General features: G+C 41.0%; 1 protein-coding gene across 1 annotated transcript in view; it reads left to right on the top strand.

Annotated features, from left to right (window-relative positions):
• The first annotated feature begins 512 nt into the window (after window positions 1–512).
• LOC306962066 (roundabout homolog 2) overlaps window positions 513–22,487 on the top strand; it is a 55,636-nt gene continuing 33,661 nt past the window's right edge. Inside the window, exons 1-2 of the mRNA XM_079555104.1 lie at window positions 513–1,117; window positions 8,714–9,040. Coding sequence (XP_079411230.1) covers window positions 1,063–1,117; window positions 8,714–9,040 — 382 coding nt within the window. The 5' untranslated portion in view covers window positions 513–1,062. The remainder of the gene's footprint in view (window positions 1,118–8,713; window positions 9,041–22,487) is intronic.

Genomic DNA, 22,487 nt, shown 5'->3' with positions numbered 1-22,487 from the left:
TTGTGTGTGAAGGGGTGCGTTCTTGTTCTGTTTCATTACATTTTGTTTATCTCCTGTGCTGCTTTCTGTTTTTCTTTCACTTGGATGTAATCCCTTGAACACGAGATGATTCATTTCATGAGTTTTATCCTTGAATGAAAATATGTCCATAAATATATACATACACAAATAAATACACCCACAAGATTGAGAAAGTGGATGGATGCAATATGGAAGGGCATGCTGTTAGGAGACACAAACTTGTGCTTTTCTTTCAGAGTGTTTGTAAAGGCATGTGTTTACAAATGACAAATAAGCGGATAGACAGTGTTCCGCTTCAGGAGACTCTCCATGTGGAGCATGAGGGAAGCCTGTGATATAGTACCTTACAGACTATTACATGCGTGGTGGGAATAGTTCAGTGACTGTCCTATGCGAGGGTCGCTCCCTGTCTCTTTAAAAGATGACTGACTCCGGGAGGCTGAGGGTGCGGAGGGAGGGAGGGAGGGGGGGACAGCTCGGCATGTGTAGCGCCTCGGACTCGCACAAACCGACGCCGCAACCTGGCCGAATGAGAGCACGAGCAGCGCGAGCCGAGAGAAGGGAATTCTTTTATTTATGACCAGACTATAAATAGTGCCAAACCACCTCCTTTTTCTTTCTTTTTTTTCCTTTTTTTTTTGGTCGGTGCCGCGATACATCTCCCTAATAAGAGTGTGCGCACGTGAGACTATGGGAAGATCCAAGTGATGCTGAGTTGAGTAGTTCTTCTCTGTGCTCCGGGAGGTGCTACGAAAGGCTGCTGCTGCTGCTGCTGCTGCTGCTGCTCACTACTGCGCGGCTGGCATGGCTTTGTGGATTTGACAAAGTTTTCCAGGGAGATTTTAGTTGCTTGATTTAACCCAGCTGAGGCTCCGGAAATCACTGTGTAGGCTACTAACTGTTCAACTCCTGTCGTATCTTGCCTTTTTCTTTTTTCTTTTTTTCCCCTTTTTTCCTTTTTTGGTGACTAGATGGCCTGTGTTTTGCCGGTTTAGATGACAGGACTCTGAGCGGACTAGTGGGTTCGACATCAGCGTGGAGATGCGCTTAGGAACTGTGCTTCTTGTGCCTGCCTCTCTCATCGTCATCATATCAGGTAAAGTAACGCGGTTATCCTTTTTTTTTACGCGCAGAGCAAGGTGCGTCTTCGCTGTTTATTTCTCACTTACGCACTGTTCCTTCTCATTCCCTGTGCCGTGAAAGCCTCCTCTTGCACGGCATATGACTTATGATTTCTTTTTTCTTTTCTTTTTTAATCCCCCTGAGACGTGCGTAAAAGCTATGTTTGTCGGAGCTCTCGCGGGCTTCTTCCAACTAAATGAATTCAAAATGTCACTTGCGCTGATTTCAAAATATAACAGTAATGCCGACAAACTAGGAGGATTACTCAAAGCGCGGGGGGGAAAAGAGACAGCCATTAGTCAGCAGGAGAGGTCACGGAGTGTAGCAAAAGTGCGACAATATAACTTTCATTTTTGTGAGACTGGAGCGTAACTGTTAAAATCCGAGCGGTTCCATCCCCTCAGACAGTGGATGTTATTAAATTGCTTTTAAGAGCTCACTGCTGATTACATGCAGAGATCCAGGAGATCATTCCCGCTTTAATAGGATCTTAAATTCGGGATTAAGTACAATGTACTATGTTAAAGTGATGAGGATGGTGATATGAAATGATGTTCTGGTTGACCCCACACATGGAAGGCCTATGGTTTCCTCTTAGCCTTTACAAAAAGACTATTCTAATCCTTTTATGGTTGAAATATTAAAGCCAAATCGCTGTTCTGATGTTTCTCCATGTTAAGAGCAAGGCCCCCACCCATCCTTTTTTATCAACATTGTATTTATTCATTTTTACTTTTCCTTAATGATGTGCATCACTGTGATTGTCTTATTTCAAAACAATGGTAATGGTAATGTCGAGAGTGGTTCATAACATGTGTCAGACGGCATTCAGTTATTCTTGATCCTTGAACGTGTCTCATGCACATAATATATGCTGAATCCAGGCTGCCAGTTCCGGTGGTGTCTATTACAGAGGCAGCAACAAGCCTGAGGATGGTTTCAAAAACGAAGCAGGACTGAAATGGTGTCACTGTTTCTAATTTAGCCACACGTCTTTGGCGTTGCCCCAAAGTTTTTTTCCCCTCAGTCTTCCTAATCTGCTCCAAGCCATTATTCTGCTGATATGCGCCACTGTAAAATCTGCTTATTTCGATTCAGACAGCCTTATCTGACTTCAAAACCCTGGGTGGTTTGGCCATTCTTACACCATTCGCTTTGCTCCACAATATGAAGTGAAGCTGCTAACGGCATCTTTCAACAACACCCACACGGTCTGCCTACAAAGTGAGCAGGTATTTTCTCTCACCTCTGCAACGCACTCCAAAACCAATGTTTGGAGCATCTTCATAGGAAAAAAAAAAATCCAAATGTTGGTAAAAAAAAACACACAAAAAACACTTTTGTATATGAATAGATTTTACTCTTTTCCCCACGTCCTAGACCAGAATATAAAGTGTGGTCTTAGTCTTTTTCTGGGCAGTGGCTGAGGTGTTTTTGTTTTGGCTCATGGTGTCCACCAGCTTGCACCACTGGCATGAGCTGTGAAGTCGGTATTCACTGTGAAAGGATGACGAAACTCCCTCATCTAACTGATTTTGGCTTTTGCTCGTTGCCCAAAGTGATACACCAATGATTGCGAAGTACAGCACATTTATGTTTTATGCATATTGTATGTTTAAGCCATGCAAACAAAAACAAAACAAATGTTGCTGACCAAATATATTACTCTGTCTGCAGCTTAGGGTACACAGCATGGTAGCCTGCTTTATTTAAATAAGAAAAGGTCACATCTGAGCTCTCTTATCCGTGATATTTCTGCTCTGTGTTTCTATCCGTGATGTTTGTTTTATGCATTTAGTGCTGCTTTGTACATTGCGAGGTGACATTTTCTGGGACTGAACCTGGCGAGTGTCTATACAACTTCGAACAAATCAAAGCTAAACAAGTTTGTGATTAATATCCTTGTAAATAAACACAAAGAGACAGGTGGCTGTTCAGCTGATGAAGTTTTCACTGTCGTCCAACCATCGCCAACTTTCCAAAATGCAAACAGCAGCGCCACATTATCACTCCCCCACAGAGGATTTCTGGCAATGTTGTGGGTTTAAAAAAAAAAAAAAGAAACGTCTGAATGTTTTTGGCCTTTTCAGACATGCAAATGAAGCCAAATCGAAGACGACATAAGTAAATCTCAGTAGACAGGCGCCATCCGTGAAGGCAAGCTGCCAGCCTTCTGCTCCTGCACCGCAACCTTTTATTTCCGACTAAACAGTCCGCCCCATAGGTAAAGCCGAGGATGTAAACGCAATAATTGTCCAATCCCTGTTTATGTTGTGTCTCCTTATCGTCACCATAGTCGAACACTTAAGCCCCCGGGAGAAGACATAGGCCTAATATGTGTAAATACTAATTAATGAAAGCATCCAGTTATGCAACGTGACAGCTACGACGAGCCAAGCAAATGACAAATATAGCCTAAATCTGCGTCATATTCCGAGTGGAGATGGGCCCCTCAGCTGCGAACCGCTGCTGCGTGTCCTGTGATGCAGAAAGAAAGGGAATTGCGAGTTCGCAATTAGGGCCAATGTGACGACTTGTCTATCAAAAGGGCTTTAATTTTGACTGCTTGTCATCTCTTTTGGTGAAAGAGCGTGACAGAAGATGAATATATTCTCTCGAATCTTATGCAAGACAATTGAGTATTAATCGACACGATCAAGTGTACCACTCAGCCTAGCACAAGGGCGAACTTGGGGCTAAACTTGGTGTAAATTGTGCCTAAACCAGAAACAAAAACCTTCACTGAAATGCATTACTAAAGCATTAATGGGCAGGTTGAGAACCACTGAGGCATTAAAATACAAGAAGTTGTGCAAGTGAAAGAAATGTTCATTTTCAAACATTAGCCCATTTTTTGTACAGGATGTCAGCAGGTGGTCATAATGTTTTGCCTGATCATTCGTTTGCAAGGAGGGCATTTGACTTTAATACTGTAGCTGTTAGATGGTACCCCTAGGCCTGTCACGATATCAAATTTGAAGTTCGATATATATTTAGGGAGGAAAATATCGCGATAAACGATATTACTGATTCCGAAGATACAAGATACTGTCAACTCTAATATGACAGTAAACCTTTGTTCTAAAAGTGCAATCATATTGTAAAGTACCACACTAGCTGTAATAAACATGGCATATAATGTAACCCAATTTGCTTCAGTTAAAAATCAAGTTTTACATAGAAAAAAGGTACAGGCGATAAATATTGAGCCCAACAATGTATCGTTTATCTGTTATTTATTGGACGATAAGTCGATATAGTAATTATCGTGACAGCTCTAGGTACACCTCATCAGTTACTTTCTAACTTTGAGTCATAAAATAGTGAGTCCTTGTGTTGAACTGTCATAGTGTTGTTCTATTGTATTGACCTGGTTTAGACCTGGTGGCTTAGACCTGATCAAAAAAAATTCTCAGGTGGTGGTGCTTGGTGTGAAAACTTTAAGAACTACTGGCGCTGTGCAAATCTGTGACACAAGGACACTTTCATTCACTTGAAGCTTTGAGAGTCACACTATAGATTATGCAAACTGTTTTTTCAAACGAGGCCTGTAATGTTTCCTGTTGTTTTGTATTGATTCTCCGTTGACCCAGCCTCTAAAACGAAGATGACACGTGTTGCATAACCCTGGTTTATTAAATAGAGCTTGTTTTGTATTACAGATAGCCACAGCGTTAGCCTTGAATAATCAATATCTGTCGAAGGGCTTTGTTCAGTGCTGAGTGGATAAAGCAATGTGAATGAACATTATATATGAGATGGGAGCTGAGCTTTAACATTTATAACAGTCAAATAGAAAAGTCCGCTGTGAATCTGCTTTGACTTCTCTTTCTACTAATAATACTGCTGATACTGATTTCATTGTATATATAAAAATACACTATCAAATTGATAACTGTTGTTTATATAATGATTTGTCAAGATAATTGCAAAATACTGTGCATCAATTTGGGAAGACGTGGCCCCGTGATCACCTATACCAGTAATAGTAATAATGGCTTACGCGTATTACACATTACAAGCCTATATTGACAAGAAGGACGTAAGCGAGGCTACAAATCTTCTGTCAAGCACCAAATCCCTCACACACCACATTCATCAGCAACCTCTCGGTTATAGAACGGCCCTCTCTTCCATCTGAGTCACTGTCGCCCTACACTGACCTACACAGTTACTTCTGCCATTAGACCTCTGCAGTTAAAAGCATACATGAAAAGTTTTATAACTTCTGTGTCAAAGTGAAATATTCACATGCTGTAAGCTGTTACACCGTTTGTACGCAGTCATTGTTGATGTCTTCTCTTGCGCCGACACAAGCAGCTGCGTCCTTGGTCCTCGGACATCACTCGTGAGGCCATTTCACACTGTGATGCCCCAGATTAATATTTCCCCACAAATCAAGTCCCAACTATGAGCTGCAATGTCTGCTGCCACAGTCATCTCAAATGGACCGTGTTTAAGATCTCCCTAATACCTTGGCTCGCGTCTCCATTAATGCCTGTGTGCTTCTGTGTCACGGCCCATGCCTGTCGGCTCAAATGTTGATGGAAGGTGTTTTCAAAGAACGCTCCACAATCTTCTTGTCACGCACTGAGCATTACTGAGAAAATATTTTCTAACCTCAAAAGGGAGATGTGCCAGTGTTGCGCTCAAAGTGGTGTAGGAGTGTGCGCTGATTGCACACTTGTCATCAGACAGGCTTGTTGTGTGTCACTTTAGCCACCACCTGAAGCTTGTTGTTACTTTCCCCCCCCTTTGACAAGACTATTTTTGTGGTAATTCATCTGTCGGCAGCAGCACTGATTCCTCCTCGCATGATAGCTCCAGTCGTAGTAAGTGGCCATTTGGGCTTATTAGTAATTACAAATGAGGGAGATAATCTAACAACATCCGCAGTGTTGAGTGCGTTGTCTGCATAGCTGGAAGTTTGCAAATGATTCGGCTTAATTTGTCTTGTGTGTGAAGACAAGAAGAAACCCACTCCAGACAGATTTGTCACCGTGACATTCGGGCTATTCAAATGGTTTTGAAAAGATTTCACTGTATGTCCTGGCACAGCGAGGACAAGGACAGCCGGATCTCATGCACTCTCAAGTGGGAACATTGGACGAAACATTGTCATAGATAAAAAGGCCATGCATCAAAAATTAGACTCAGAAATGCTAAAGTAATTATAGGTGCGCCAAGAAGAGATTTAATGCAATATTTTCTTTCCAGTGTTTCTTCTTAATGTCACCATTTACTGATTTTTACACAATGATTTCACCTAGAAAAACAGAAATGTCATTCATTACGCAGTTGAGGAAATCATGTTTAATCGTGTTACTGATTTGATGATGTTTTTCCCCATCTACAACAACACACAAGTTATAGTTATGTCAGAAAGCAGAAGGCGGACATTACAATGTACTACAATGCAAGGTAAAGGGTGTTTTTTTGTTGTATTTTAACAGGTTTAATGTGAACAGTGTTGGGGATTTATAATGATTTTACGCATCTACTACTTAACATACAGTACTTCTCACGGTACCCTGTTGCTGTTTGATTCCCTGTTCTACTGCTTGGTGCCATGCTTGTTCACGGGCTGGCTCTGGCCAAAACCAGGCCAAAAATCTGACAGTATCTGATTCGAGTCGTAAATCTCCAAAGCAGAATAGTGCTCGGAGTGATGTAACGCTATTACAAGAGTTGGGTTTTTGATGTTGGGTTCATCATCAGGACAAAGATACAGGGCCTGGATATTATCTCTTTACGAGGACAACGCTAAAACCTACATTCAACTCAAGAACAGCCATTTTGTGTTTGCAACAGATGTGTTTATTTGTGACCCACTGAAAGCTTTTTGGCACAATTTAATGTTCTGCTTACAATTCATCTACTGGTTTTACTGTTTGAAATGTCCTGCTTTGTGACCCTAAGGCGTTAGCTGTCAGCATCACTCTGTGCATGTTTTTCACAAGGCCAAAGCTGTTCATAAAAAGACACAAATCTGCTTTAAGTGGAGTTTATCCAGATTATGTATAATGTACCAGCCCCACATGCAACAACATGTAAGTCATTGGGTTACTGCTGACTGCTCAATAATAATAATAATAACAGTGCTGAATGGATCTTCATGCTGTCTAGATTAAGTGCTGAAAATAATACCTCGGACAGACTAGCAGAAAGTAATCAGCCAGAGCACACTGGCCATTTCATTTCTTTGCGCTTTGTAACTGGGAGATACCATCTGTTCCCTTTGAATCCAACTGAAAGCAGGAGCAGCATTTTGAATTATTTATTTTTCTAAATGTAACACATTGTTGGGGACATTTGGTCTTGCTCTAAAAGCTCCAAGTGAATTTCCTCACAAGCAAACATAGAATACAGACCCCAGAGAATTACAATTCTACCTACATCTTTCGCTATATTTTCTTTCACATGCGCTTGTTAAATGCACTGCATGTATTTCCATCAACTATCTCCAGTGGCATCGTGATAGGATTTGAGATTTCACTTATGGCGCAATGTTTTTTGTCCAAACACTATATATATATATATCCTAAAGGTGGTGTTTTTCTGGTCGAACAAGACAAAATAGAAAATAGCTTCTCAGACAGCTCCTCGAGGATGAGATAACCTATTCTTCCGTCGAAATGATCAAAACACAGATAATAAACTTTTGTTCAGCAAAACTACATCAGTGGAATTCTGAATGATTTTGTTTTAATACTTGTGTACTTGTATTGATCAATAGGTGCTTATCAATAAACAGGGATATAATAAAGAGCTTTTTATTGAGAGTAACAAGTTCATTTAATTTCCCTTGTAATGCTGTAAATCACCAAACAATAACAAATATGGGGTAATAGATAAGATAGATAAGAACAGGCTTTTGCCTAACCAGAAAACAAGTACAACAAGTAACTTGTTTACGTTAATAAATCCTTTTCATAGCCCCTCTGGGGGTAATACAAGTGTTAATGGGATGATTGGGGGGTCTATCATCTCCCCCTGGTGTCTCTGGCCAGAAAACCTGCCTCCGGGTCAGAGGCACAATAATGGAATCACAAAGAAGAAGCTAGCAGGCTAACAGGCAAAGCTAACTGCGGACTAGTGCCACTCTAAACAGTAAGTTTGAGTGAAAAAATAAATCTCTCCATTGTGTAACTGGATGTACAATATCCCTCTCTCCCTTTGTCTTTTTTGTCAGCGTAGTATTTACTCTCATGGGCAATTAATGAGTAAAAAAACACAACATGCTACGACACCTGCAGTGGCGCTTATGGCCTCTAGGGGCATAAGTTACTTAGTACTGCTTTAAATTGTCAATTCTGGGTCCAGCCCTGCGTCCAGCCCTCGAATAACCAAGGGACCACATTGAACAACCCCAGTGAAAAATGTCTGGACACACCCCTGGTCTGCTGTGATTTCATTGTGAAAAGTAAAATGCAATTGTTGTGTATATTCCAAACAGCTATTACTAACTAAGTAAACCTTTTCATATATTGTCTTTTGTTTAATTAGTACCTTTTGGCAAAACAGAGTAAACATCTGCACCCAATGTAAAACCCAGCTCTTCTCTCCACAGCTTCTCGTACGCGTCTTGAGGACAGCGCCCCCCGGATTGCGGAGGACCCCTCGGACTTGATCGTGTCCAAAGGGGAACCTGCCACCCTCAACTGCAAAGCCGAGGGCCGCCCGCCCCCCAGCATCGAGTGGTACAAGGACGGCGAGCGCGTGGAGACGGACAGGGATGACCCGCGCTCCCACCGCATGCTCCTTCCCAGCGGCTCACTCTTCTTCCTGCGCATCGTGCACGGCCGACGCAGCAAACCAGACGAGGGCGTGTACACCTGTGTGGCCCGCAACTACCTGGGGGAGGCCATTAGTCGTAACGCTTCACTGGAAGTCGCAAGTAAGGCGCTGTTATTGATCACGAGACTTGAGTGTGTGTGTGTGTCTATGGCTTGCATGGGTGCTTTACAGAGGCTTCACTGGTGTCCCAGATTTCCTTTTTGCAACTGTCTAGCAGCTTTTTGGAGGTCCACTAGAGGCTTGTAAATAATGATGTCATAGAACCAAAGTGGAGAGAGAAACTCCTGAAGCGGCGCTGTAGTAGGAGATAAACCCAACAATATGTTATAGCCAAGATTCAGCACTTCTTTCTTTAATTGCACCTGAAGAGGGAACATAAACAACATTTGTGGAGTATTTTTAGGCAGCCAACTTCAACACATTTGTCAAATCGCCCACATATGCAATTTTTCACAGGTATTACAGTGTAAAGGACATTAACAATTGGCCATATACTAATACATATAGACTAACGTATGATAAATGATCGGCTGACATCTTCATGTTTTATTATAGCTCAGATCTAAGAGAGAGAAGTTTATAAGTCTGCCCAATTATAAAGTCTCAGTAGAAATGAGGTGATGAAAACGCCAGGGTTTAAAAATACATGCCCCCATATTGCAGTTCTCCTTTCTGTGTCCTCGGCAGAAAATCTAAAAAGATGGATCACACACACAACAGAACTTCACGAGCGGCCACATGGCAAGATCTCAAAGTTCTCCTGGCCCAGGTTATTGATGTCGTGAATGCACTGATGTGGCACATTCTCGCTCAGACGATATTTTAAATACTGTGTTAAAAATAACCAAACTTAGGAGAAAAAAACAAACATTTCAGAGTTAACAGGACGATGACAAGGTGAAGTCCCTCCCTATAGAAGCTGTATAAACAATAACCATAACAACGCTTCTCTATCATCGAAAACTTTATCATAGAAATTTGTTTAATTAGTTACTCAAATCACATTGAACTCTTCTCTCCGCGATACCAGGTTATCATTGTGCTGGAGAACATAATTGTATGTGTTAAGTCGTAAGTAGAAAGTCGTTTTCTCTCATGTAGTTTAAACGTGACTTTGTGAAACTTTGCAGTGCACCGACTGTCACAAATGTTTGGCCAAAACACTTCTTCTGTCCGCAGTAGGTGGCCCTAAACACAAAAACAAAGTGTTTTTCATCATCCCACAGAGAAAACATGACAATTGTTTTACACAAGTAAACACACAAAATTGTAAATTAAAGTTAAAAATAAATTGAAGGGCACAAGAGGACAATACACATCATTACCTCTCACTGGAAATTCTTCATTTTTTAGTGTACAGCCAAAATAAATGTGTTATAATTGAATCTTGTTGGACATTTTTATCAAAGTTGTCCATGTCTTCATGCCAAGCACCATGCTAATAACATTTAGCATTCCAAGTGCCATCAAAGCTTGACACAAACAGATATGGATTAAACCAGACCGGGCTGGGACTAAATCGTGACTGAACAGTGTGTGAAGCAAAGACCAAACTTTAAAGCAGCAGCATTAAATTTGATAGTTGAAATGAATTTTGTTTAAAATTGCTGAAAGCTCAAGCACCACTGATGCACTTACCACAAATTGAGAAACACTGGTATAAAGCATTGAAAGGCTCTCCCTCGATCATATCAGTGCACAAGAGCATTGAGGTGGAAAGAACTGTGTTGGATGATTTCCCTCCCCAGACCCGGACACGTGCTACATCTCCTCCCCCTTCCAGCTGAAGTCGCGCCTTGGCCTTGGGTTGAATTGCAGCTCTCTTTTGCATGTGGAATAATGGATTAGTCATTGGGTTCATTAGGGAAAGAAGCATTACAGATTACCAAGGTCGTCATCCTCATTAAAGAAAACACACTCGACAACGAATTGAGTTTGGTCGTATCTGCCACCATATTGTGGCCTCCTTACTGGCACAGGAGGCTGTGTGTGGCTTATGGCTGACTGACCCAGTCCAAAAGCAGGCTTTATGTTACTTTTACAGTGCACTGGGGAAACTCGAAGCAACCAAATGCAAATTTTCGAAAGAAAGCGATGTATTCAGAATTTGCACAAGTGGCATTGTTTTCCGCACGAGTAAGCAAATTTAATTTAATAATCTATACAGTTAGACTAAAATATTTATTTTTATATTTTTTCTTTATGAATGGGGGAGTAATGCAATCAGACAGAGTTACAAAGCAAAGTTTGCTGATGCACAAAGAGTGTATAGCTAATGTTACATCTCATCTCGTCTCTAGTTGGGCCACAGAGCATTTTAGATGAAGATTATTTGTTGAGCTAAGCAATACAACAATTATTTCCTCTTATTGATCAATCTCTATTTTTGATTACATTTTGATAATATGGATTTTACATTATAAATATGCATGACACATATTTCAACATCAGCCCCAGCCTAAATGACAAGTGAATGCCGTCCACTCCTGTATCGTTTAATGCAAAACTTTCCTATTCTCCAAACTCCAGAACAAAGAATGAGCTATAACTGCCACAATATTGGCTGCAGGCCTTTCAATTAAAAAAGCTTTCATCACAATTTGATTAGTTGCACAACCATTTATATTTGGGTGCTGCTTTGTATGCTCAAACTCCTATAGTAATTTATTCTGCTTGGATACAATACGACCCGGCCATTTGGTTTACAAATACTAAAACCTTTCTTTATGATATGGCGAAGGCATGAAGCAATACTTAATGCTGTTAAATCATGTTTTAGTGAGACCATATTCCACTATTGTCAAGTGAATTCAGAGACCAGGAGGCATCGACTGACTAACTGGTCTAATAAGTTGCTGTTTGGTTGTCATGTTTCTGCCTTTAAGCCAGCAGGGCATACGCTAAGACGGCATGCTGTTGGTGGTCTATGTGTCCCCCTGCCATGTACTGCTGACTGTGGGGTAAATAGTGACCCAATTAGTTGCGGCAGAGAGGCAGGAGGGTAGCAGTGTTAATGAGAGGCCAGTTTTAAGCTGGTGGTGGTCTGGCGTGTGTGTGTGTGTGTGTGAGAGAGAGACACGAGTTTTACAGGACAACAGGTGGAGGGAGGAAGTGCCTTAAGACTCCCACTGAGCTGTAATTAATACTGACACATCTGTCGGACTGCGAGGCTGGAGGGAGCACTATCCCCCCTCACTGACTGCTTTAAAGCCACCATTAATTACACATTTAATGCCCACACATGTTGGCTAACATACTGGGTTTGGGGATTTTTTATTTTTATGTATCTTAGCTAATAACCACAGGATAACATGGCAGTAAATGATGATTTGGGCATTTGGACACCCGGACGATTCAGGCGTCAGTAATAATACATAAAGCGGTCATTTCTCCACAAACCATGTCGATTCTTCAAGTTGGTGACTGTGGTGTTTCATTTTCAAACCGTATTCTTATAGTTTAGTGTCTTTGCCAATTACCAGCACACCAAAGTTTACTTTTTCTATTCCCTACATCCTTTTGGTCTTAGATTCCACCACCACTTGTTATGGCATTGCCTTGCTTCAACTACACAGTGCCCCTGACTTTCTTAGACCCTGGTATGTTGGAAAAATAAAATAATGAGACAGCTGCACTGATATAAAATCTATGTCTTTTGAATATTTTTTGAAGCGGTGTTGGAGTTACTTTCAAAGTCATGAGTGTGGATTTGTGCCCATCTGAGTGAGGGCAGACAATCACACAGTGCGACGGGATTAGAATAAAGTAGGACAAATAAAAAAAAAAATCAAACTTGCTTTAAAAGGCTTTTGTGCCAGATGTCCGTGTAACTCTTGATGAAAGTTGGAGATTGAGCCTTTTTTCTTGGCTGCAGAATGGTTTGTTTTCATTGAGGGAAGGAATACGCGTCATCCCTCCTGAGTACATGTTGCAAATTTAGACTCGTACAGAGAGACGGAAAGATGACAGGGATCGTTTGTAGCATGAAATATTTCCAACAGCGCTCTCTCTTTCATTTTGCATCAGGACCATCAACATTTGGCTTTTGTCAAACATGCTAAATCCGTGCAGCCAATTTATTCTTTGGTTAACGCATCAAGTACCAATGGTTATTCTCCTGGTGTACTTTTAGTCCGCTTGTTTATACTTCCAGCACCCCCTGCCTCATTGGTGCTGATGATTGTTTTGAATGTGGTCAACTAACACTACCATGTCCAAGACTATGGGCCCGATCTTGTGCATCAAAACGGAGACGATAGCGTGACATTTTGCGCTCAGTAGGAGCGCACTTTGTGATCTTGCCACTCCAGACTTAGCGCATTAAAGTGGGTTGAGACACACACATTTTCCTCCAACCAGATCGACTCCGTGTCCAGGAGAGTGGGAGTGGGGGGTGATCATGTGCTTTTGTTTTTGACGCTGTAGCTCTTTTTCTCTCGAGACGTGAACATCGTTTAGCTCACGATGGGGTAAATAAAGTTTTTAGTTTGACCTGTAAGAGCCTAAGGCTTAAGAAAGAACACAAGACAGCGCAATGTAAACGAGGAAGTGAATGTCAGCCGTGTTTCCATCAGTGCAGTCACCTCCTCTTGTGACGCCCCCTCACAGGTGGCAGAGGCGAATGGCACATATAGCGCCGCTTAGACTTAAGCTCAAATATTCTCAAACCCATGCTCTTTAGTACAACAACTACTGCCCTTTAAAGGAACAGTTTTTACATACTGAGATATGTTTTTTTACCTGAGCTTAGATGAGTTGATGCGTACCTGTCTGGTCTTTGTGCGTGCGCTCAGTCATGCATTTAGACCAAAGACGTTGTTAGCATTTTGCCTCTCCCAGCAATTTTTATAGCTACAAACTGAAGTGAAGTTAGAAGCGACAAAGCTCTTCCACGTTTTGCATATTTAGATACAGTTACGAGTCTAGTTACACAAATTTAAACATGTTGATTTTCTAAGCAGATTAAAAGGGGAACTATATTGTAAGGCATATAATAACACCGTAGCACTTCTGAGCAGTAAAGTTGAAGTTCTCCTAAGGTGTTATTACGCCTTACAATATAGTTCCCCTTTTTATCCGCTTAGAAAATCGACATGTTTAATTTTGTGTAACTATACTTTGGATCGTGTAAACGCTCATGTAACCATATTTAAATAGGGAAAGAGCTTGGTATCTTCTAGCTTCACCTCAGTATGGAGCTATAGGAGTATGCTGGGAGACGCTAAATGCTAACAACGTCTTTGGTCTAAATGCGTGACTGAGCGCAAAGACCAGATAGGTACGCATCAACTCGTCTAAGCTAAGGGAAGAACATATCTCGTATGTAAAAACGGTGGCATATTCCTTTAAGTGCCATTAAGTGGGCAGCACTTAAAGCAGAACTAAGTAATAAGAGCCACTGCAGGTGTCGTAGCAAGTTTTTTACTCATTGTCTGTGAGAGTAAATACTACACTGACAGAAAAGACAAAGGGAGAGAGGGATATTATACATCCAGTTACACAATGGAGATAATTTTTGTTCTCATCAAACTTGGCTGTAAATACAGTTTAAGTGGTGCTAGCCCGCAGTTAGCTTAGCCCGTTAGCCTGTTAGCTTCTTCTGATTCCATTAGTGTGTATTGCGCCTCCAACCCGGTGCAGAGAAATTGCAAGAATGGTTTTCTGACACCAGGGGGAGACGAAAGACCCCCCAATCATCCCATTAACGCTTGTATTACCCCCAGAGGGTCTACGAAAAGGATTTATTAAGGTTAGCTAGTTACTTAATACTGCTTTAAAACATGGCTTCTCTGTATATAAGGACAACACATTCACTCGCTGCCCTGCTAAACAGACTCTCTGTGTTTTGTTTTTTTTCCCTTTGCAAATCAGCAGTTTTGATGTTATAATGTTATGCCTGATTGGTGTTAGTTATCATCTCCTTCCGCCAATTAGCAGTTATCTAGATGCAAATTTGACAAGCTGTGTTCATGCTGTATGAGAATGTTATCTCTTTAATTTTTGCAACAATTAAATGGCACAATGAAAAGATTAGCTGAGTGTCCCTTGTACAGCCCCATTAGCAGTGGCAGTGTGGCCTCATGACAATAGGATTAGTCCACCTCCCTGATGGATTTGCGGGTCAGTGGGATAAAAAAAGACAAAGGGTCTTGTCTCGGTTTTTCTGAAAACTTTGTGTTCTGGTTTGTACCTGCCATTCGCGCACACATTGCACCACAAGCCTTTCACGCTCAAGTCTAGCCCACGCTGTCTGCTTCCCTGTCACCTTCTGTTAAACACAATAGCCTTTTCATCTTTACTTTTTCACTATCCTCTGCCCGGCTGCTCTCTGATATGAAAAACACAATTTCCCTCCGGGCTGCTTACTTCTCGCTTTTGAATCAAGTCAAAATCAATTAGCGAGAAAGCACTACAAGGGTTTGCATTAATCGCCTCTTTACATAAACACAATGCATTTTATTATGGCTGTGATTTATTTCTCCTCTTTTCTCAGTTCATTTTTCCACCTGACAGATGGCCTAAACTGCAGCCCGAAAGCATTTTATTATCAAGATAGATTTTACATATGTCTGCCGTATGATTCATATAGATATGAATGAACGTCCCAGAGAAACAACAAAGAAAGAACGAAGAAATTGTTTGGGAACTTTCCCTTGGGAGAACAATTATGTTGGGTGTAAAAGCTCACATCATTGGTTCACAGATTTCAATTTCGAGTCAAGTGGTCTTTGGGGAAAAAATGAAAGTATTTGAATATTCAATTTAATCTGTCTTGTTCGGTCAGATAGCACAACAACAGGTTTTTGATATGTCGTGCTAGTTATCTGTGTGATAAAGGCAAAGAGACAAAAAGAACATTTATAAAGTCATCACAAAGAACAAAGCAGGGATAGGAATTTTATTTGTACAGCGCTTTTCACAGATGCAAATCACGCAAAGCTCTTAACAAGGGAAACATTAAATATCAGTCTGTAGTGGTAATCTGTATAATGTATAGCCACAGCTGCCATGAAGAAAACTGGCAGGTGTGGCTGCCAATCTACAGCCTTGGATTCCTAACCAGCACGCACTCACTGACTCACTCACCACATTCACACAGACCAAGTTTTTAAATTTTTGGTTCAATAGATGAATGCTCGAACCACAGTGTCATTGTAAATGATAAAAACTGCTGGTTTTGCTCAAGGAAACTGTGTTTTGTGAAATTATTTCTACTTTGTCATTCTGTTGCACAACATAAATGAACAGTGCAAGTAAAAGAATTTATGATCTAGTTTAACCCCTTAACCCCCATAGCCTGACTAACGCCAGACTAAAATCACAAGTGATATTTAGTCTGGGGACCACCAATTCATTTTCTCGCAGGAGAGGTGTGGTTTATGATCGTCCATAGTCGTTTATTGGGTGCTACGAATGTCTATCATGCGTCTGCACGTAGCCACAGCCAATCATATCATCATATGAGATGATGTATGACGTACCCGCTGTAAACTTTTGAGCTAAACTAGCTCAAGGTCAAGGTCTAAAGCTTGATCGAAAAATACCATCGCTGCTGTCAAGTTCTGTGATCCATGCGAAAATTTCGCTGCGCTGTCTGGCGTTAGCCAGGTTATAACCCCCACCTGAACCGAGCACATTTTCTCCAGTTTGGCGTCAACTAAATCTAAAAGCTTCTTGGAAAAAGCAACAAAAGAGCGACAAGAACACAATAAACAAGCGTCAAAAACATGATTAAAATGTGAAGAAAAGCCTAAAAAGCCACCAAAAATGCCTTAAAAGCAACAATAACCCAAAAAAAACACATCTAAAAGTGACAAAAACATGACAAAACATGACAAAAAAGAATCAAAAAGCAAGGTAAAGACGTAATGAAGAAAGCAACAAAAAATAACAAAAACAAGAGAAAACAGCAGCAAAAAAACGACAGAAATGCTTCAAAAATGTGACACGCGGTGACAATGCAGTTTTGTAGGTCCTAGCTTTCAAATGAGGCGTTGCCCTGGCCTATATGCTGAAAGCGTTAGTTGAGACGCTACAGGTAAGTGCTCCGAATAGGTCATCAAAGAAGCCTGATATCTCATGTCCTTGGAATCTTTTTCTCTTCTTTAAAATAGAAAACACATTGAAGAGGTGAAGCTAGCGAGTATTCATTTACAAATAGAGTCGAAGTCTGTAAAACACGCTAGAGACTGCCATGAGCGAAGCTTTTCTATTCTATTCTATTCTATTCTATTGTATACGTCCAGTTGACTCCAGTGATCAACTGGATAATCTTATTTGCAGGAGAGATGCAGAAGGCTTTGTTCTCTTCAAAAAAATAAATATTTTAACATCAAACAGTTTATTAAAGATGTAAAAAAATTAATAAAAAGAAAAAAATCTTATTTTCTGCTTTGAGCATCTGTCAAAACTCGTTAAAATTAGCCCAATGATTCAACCCGATGCAAGTCTCCACGCCATGGGCCGCGCTTTTTACTTCAAAAAAGAAAGTCACGGGGAATTCTGAGTGGCGATATGTAGCTTGACCTCGGCTGCCCTTTAGTGAGGATGGGAAGGCTGCTGCACAGAGTTGCTGGAGTCACAGGGAATGATGGCGCTGTGTTTTGCTTTTTAATGAGGCCTGGTCGATTTCAGCGGTGAGATCAGCGGCACGTACAAACAAGCGTGGGAAACTCGGCTTTAGCATGGCAGCCTTTAAAGCTGGAGCGGGCGCAGATCACATTAAGTTGAACACAGCTTCAAAGACGAGTTTGTTGCACAGCATTTGGGCGTAGTGATGTCAGAAATATCTTGGCATGTGTTTCAAGCCGCTATGTCCCACTTTTTTTCTTTTGGAGCCAAGGGAATGGTTGAGGTTTCAGCACCAACCAAAGGTGTGCGTGTGGATATTTTGGAGTCGAGTTCATTTTTTTTTTTTTCATCACTTTTTGCACTTTTATGGCAGTGAGACAAAGACCTTTCTGCTCACCCGTCTAAGCAGGCCTGGGATACATGTAGTCATGGGGCTAAAAATAATACAGGCTTTCAATTAGCCCTCCGGCTCTGCTTTAGAGAGCGCTTGCCGAGTGAACGGGGTCAAGATTATTTAGTGAGAGGACCTTAGGGATGTGCCTTTTACTGGTCTCGCCGATCTCCAAACCCCTCCAGGCTGTATAATTGCCCTGCTTTTGGAGGACTCCAAGGGTATTTGTTTTAAAGCAAGCTCTAACTGTTCAACACTGATGAGGGAGGTAGTATTATTGTTATTAGCATGTACTCAAGTGCCTCTAATGTACTGTGCTGTGCCCTCAAAAACAATGAAAACGCAGAGAAACGACCAGGACATAAGAGAAAAGAATGTTATGGGGGGAAAAAATGTGTTAACCCTTTTAAAATTGTACTAAAAATAGAGACAAATACTCGAAGCACAACAAACTGACTTATTTGTGATGCCTCATTAAGTCAAGATAACAGTTATAAAGAGCATTCCTCAATGAAGAATCTTTCTAGATCCTCCATGTTGATTCTATTCTAATGAACTTATACGTTTTTGATAGGATTAATTCATGGCCTGGTCAAAAGCTAAGGACCCAGGTCTCAGAGCAGAAAAAAACATCCCCAAACCATTAATTCGCAATTCTGCATTTGAATGTGGTTATGCTGTGCTGCTTCATGTGATTACCTCTTTGTCTATGGCAAATCCACCCCAGTTATCGCTTCAGCATCTCTCTCATCCGACCACAGCGCACAGTCAAGTGCTTCTGTTTTGTATTTGGGTGAGACCAGGGGCTTTTTCTGGTAACTATTGAGGACCACTTGATATCACTTAAACCAACTTAAAAATGGGAATGTTAGAAAACTCTTGTTTATTGTATGTATTGACGTATATTCAGTAGCACATACAGTTGTGCTCAAAGGTTCATACCTTGTCAGAATTTCATCACAGGCGATCATTGGCCTTGTTGACAACAAAAAGTGCACCATACCTATTGTGACATATGGAGTAGGTTCACTGATGCCACTGGCTTCAGCAGAATAAAGTGAAGGTCCCATTAGTGTCTTTCTCAGTCTCCTGACCTCAATATCATTGAACCACTGTGGGGAGAGCTCGTGCAGTTTATGAAGAGGAGCTTATAGGAACTGGAGGCTTTTTGTCAAGAAGAATTGGCCACTTTACCATTGAATTATATTCAGAACCTCATCAACAAATACCACAAAGGACTCCTGTCATTGATGTTAAAGGGGGCAATACACAGCATTAAAAACTGTGGTATGTAAACTTTTGATTAGGGTCATTTTGGTACTTTCTTTTTTCATTATGATTTAAAAATAGCAAGTTGTTTCACCATTAAAGGCCTTCACACAACCACTAACTATGAGTGAAAGCAATCTTTTTGTGTTATCTTTCATAGTAAAAAAAAAGAATAACTGTGCCAGGATATGTAAACTTTTGAGCATAACTGTAACTTGTCTTGCAATTAACATGATGAAAGACAATTTACTTCATTAAAAATGTTGAAGTAGGCTGTTAAAAAAAAACAGGATAAAAAAAAGACAAATGTAAATTAATGTACTGATAAATATTGAGTCAAAAATGTATCTGTCATTTGCAGAATGATAAGTCGGTATAGTAATTATCATGACAGGCCGACCCAAGACCCAATTAACTTTTGCACTTCTCATAAAGTGATTCTTGAAGAGTTTATTTGAACCATCCTGACAGTGCACTGAGGAAAGTTGTCATGTCCTCTCCTGATTATTTCATTGTAAATTAGGCAAAATGACTAATGACTTACTTCTTCTACAACTGCAAATACTGCAGTCTTCAACCAAAAATACTTGAACCTTTCATCAGTAGCCTCCAAACCCTCCAGCTCCCAAACTCCCTCACCTGCTCTAACCTCCTGTCAAACTCAGAATGACTGGGGGCTAATGAGAAATTTCACGATTGTCAAAGAGTGTGCGGATGAGCTGCGCTTAGTTAAATGTCACTGTGTGTTAAATAATGGAAAAAGCTCTGAGGGTATTAAGCCCGGTAAACTTCCACTTCATTTCAATAAGGTCCCGCTGAAGAAGACATCCACTGCATGATAGATGGCCCTGTGCGATGTGAGGTTGTCATACTGATGTCCCTTTGCAGCCCGAGGCACAACCATCTCCACTTTATTAGAAATACTCCATAAATTTGCCCCAAGACAAATTTGCCCTTGGAATAAAAGAGTGAAGGCGGGACGAGATAAAGTCTTCATCATTGTGCACTTTTTCCTTAGTGCTTTTGAATATTGATGCCGCATTAAAGGCCAGAGCTGCCATGTTGACACAGACAGACTGCTGGATAATTAATGTGGCATAGATTCGGTTATGTACTCAAGAGTAATTGGCTTAGAGTGAGCTAACCGCCGGGGCTAAGTCGATGCTAGGTGGATTAATGTAATGTTTCTAATGAGTCACTGTGATTACATCGGTTAATGAGAGGTGAGGTTATTGCTGCAGACTGACGGGCGGCTTTAGTCGGTATCTGGGAAGATCCTTAGTGTCCGAGCGTGTCTGCCTCAAGTCTTGTCATCATTATAGCTCCTAAAGTGAGTAGTTACTGTGTATCTTCTTCAAATCTTTTGCATAAATGTTGTGGCGAATCCTGACTTAGTTGGATTTTGAATTGTTTCCAAGCAAAACAAAACATGAACATGCTTTTGTGTAAAATATATTGCAGCGAGCTCTCTACTTTGCTTTTGTTTTTTTTGTTTTGCTAAGTGTTCACTGTGTTGTCAGGAGTCGTCATTGTGAAATTGTGCCTACACAAAAAAAAGCTGCACTGTAATTATGTCTGAAGCCCTCATGTTTGCAACCAGCCACATTAGGAATGGGAATTTTTATTTGCATAGTGCTTTTCACATGACATAAGTCACCCAAAGTGATTCACAAGAGACAATCATCATCATTTTCTCTTCATTCGGTGATGGTGAGCTATGTATGTGGCCACAGTAACCCTTAGTGCTTAATTTGACAGCCATCAGCAGGAACTCATTTCCCATCTCTCAGTATTTTTGGGTAAACGTTTCATAAATAATTATGGGAGGATGATATAATAGTGTTTAATGGGAATGTTCTGCTAACTGGCCTTTTACCCCAATCCATCACACCAGTCCAAAACATATCCTGTAACTACTGATTTTACAAATTAAGCACTGGGTAGAAGAATGACAGAAGTGCAGCTGCACACATCTGTGCCAACAAACCCTCCCCACCCACTCTCTCACTCACATACCCTTACATTACTCTTATTGTAGAGTGTAATGGAGGTTGAGTGTCTTTCAGCGACACAATGGGACACAATGAAGTACAAATTAGAGGCAAAAAATAAAAACACATCACCTTATTTGACTGATCATGATGGTGCCTTTATATGCAGTAGAGTTGGTACTTAGTTCATGAGATAGACGTTTTAAAATTAAAAAAAATATGCTTGCTCCAGAGCTATTTAACACAAAATAGTTCCTATTTTATTCTCTAAAATCCACACTGCAAAAACAGTGAGCTGTTACTGGCACAGGACTGACTGTAGATCTGTTCATTAAAAAGCACCAGGAGATCACTGCACTCATAAACTTAATCACAGGTCAATTAATTCCACAGCCACTACTACAGTATTATGTAGTATTTCTACTATCACTTATAGTACGTACTCGTAAATTCAGGTAAAAGTTTCTAGTTGCCTTCCACCCACTGAATGGCCCTTACTCCACGCTCACACTGTCTAGCTGTTTAAGGCTTAATATCTTGTCATGAATCTCCAAAATTATCTCTGACTCAACTCCAGCACTCTCTATCTCCGCCCTGAATTATTTACCAGGCTGAGTGAGACTGTATCGACTATTACGGCGGATTGATACACTTTTATATCCCCTCCTCAGCGGCAGGATGTGGTCCGACACTGACGAGGGAGCGATGCCGGCGGGGGTACGAGAGCACTTTTGAAAATCGTGATCCTGTCAGCGGCTTTTGAGTACGAGGTTCCCATTGTACGCCCTCTCAGGAGATGGCTGCAGTTCACAGTTCGCGGCAGTGCTTTCAAGTGTCAATCACGGCGGCAGATGAGACGATATCAAAGGTTGCCGTGTCGAACTTCTAATACCGGCGTAGCTGGAGTGATGCCAGACTTTCGGGTGACACGAGGATAGATTGTCCCTTTGCCCATTTTGCTGATTTCGTCTCCCGACTGATACCATTTGCTCATATAGACCATTCTCTCTGCCTCACACTCTCACACACGGGCTAAATTATGAATGCACTTTTATTTGTTTACTGTGTGTTGGGGCTGAGCGATGTACATTATTCATCTTGGCTGACAGGAACGACGGCAGAGCAGGGCAAAGCAGCGGGAACAGCGTTTAAACAGAAAGCAGCTTAACAAGGATATTGTCAGGGATCTGAGCACTCAAGCAAATGCAAACACAATAATCGACTTTCTCTCAATGAGCAAAACTTTGGATGGGGAAAAAAAAAAATCCTTCTCTCACGAAAACAACTTTAAATGAATTCTGAGCTAAATTGGATCCTGCTTTTTT

The sequence above is a fragment of the Gobius niger genome, assembly GCF_951799975.1.
Source record: "Gobius niger genome assembly, chromosome: 1".
Lineage (NCBI taxonomy): Eukaryota > Metazoa > Chordata > Actinopteri > Gobiiformes > Gobiidae > Gobius > Gobius niger.
The sequence above is the reverse complement of the archived record's forward strand: the minus strand, read 5'-3'. Positions and strand labels throughout refer to the sequence as shown.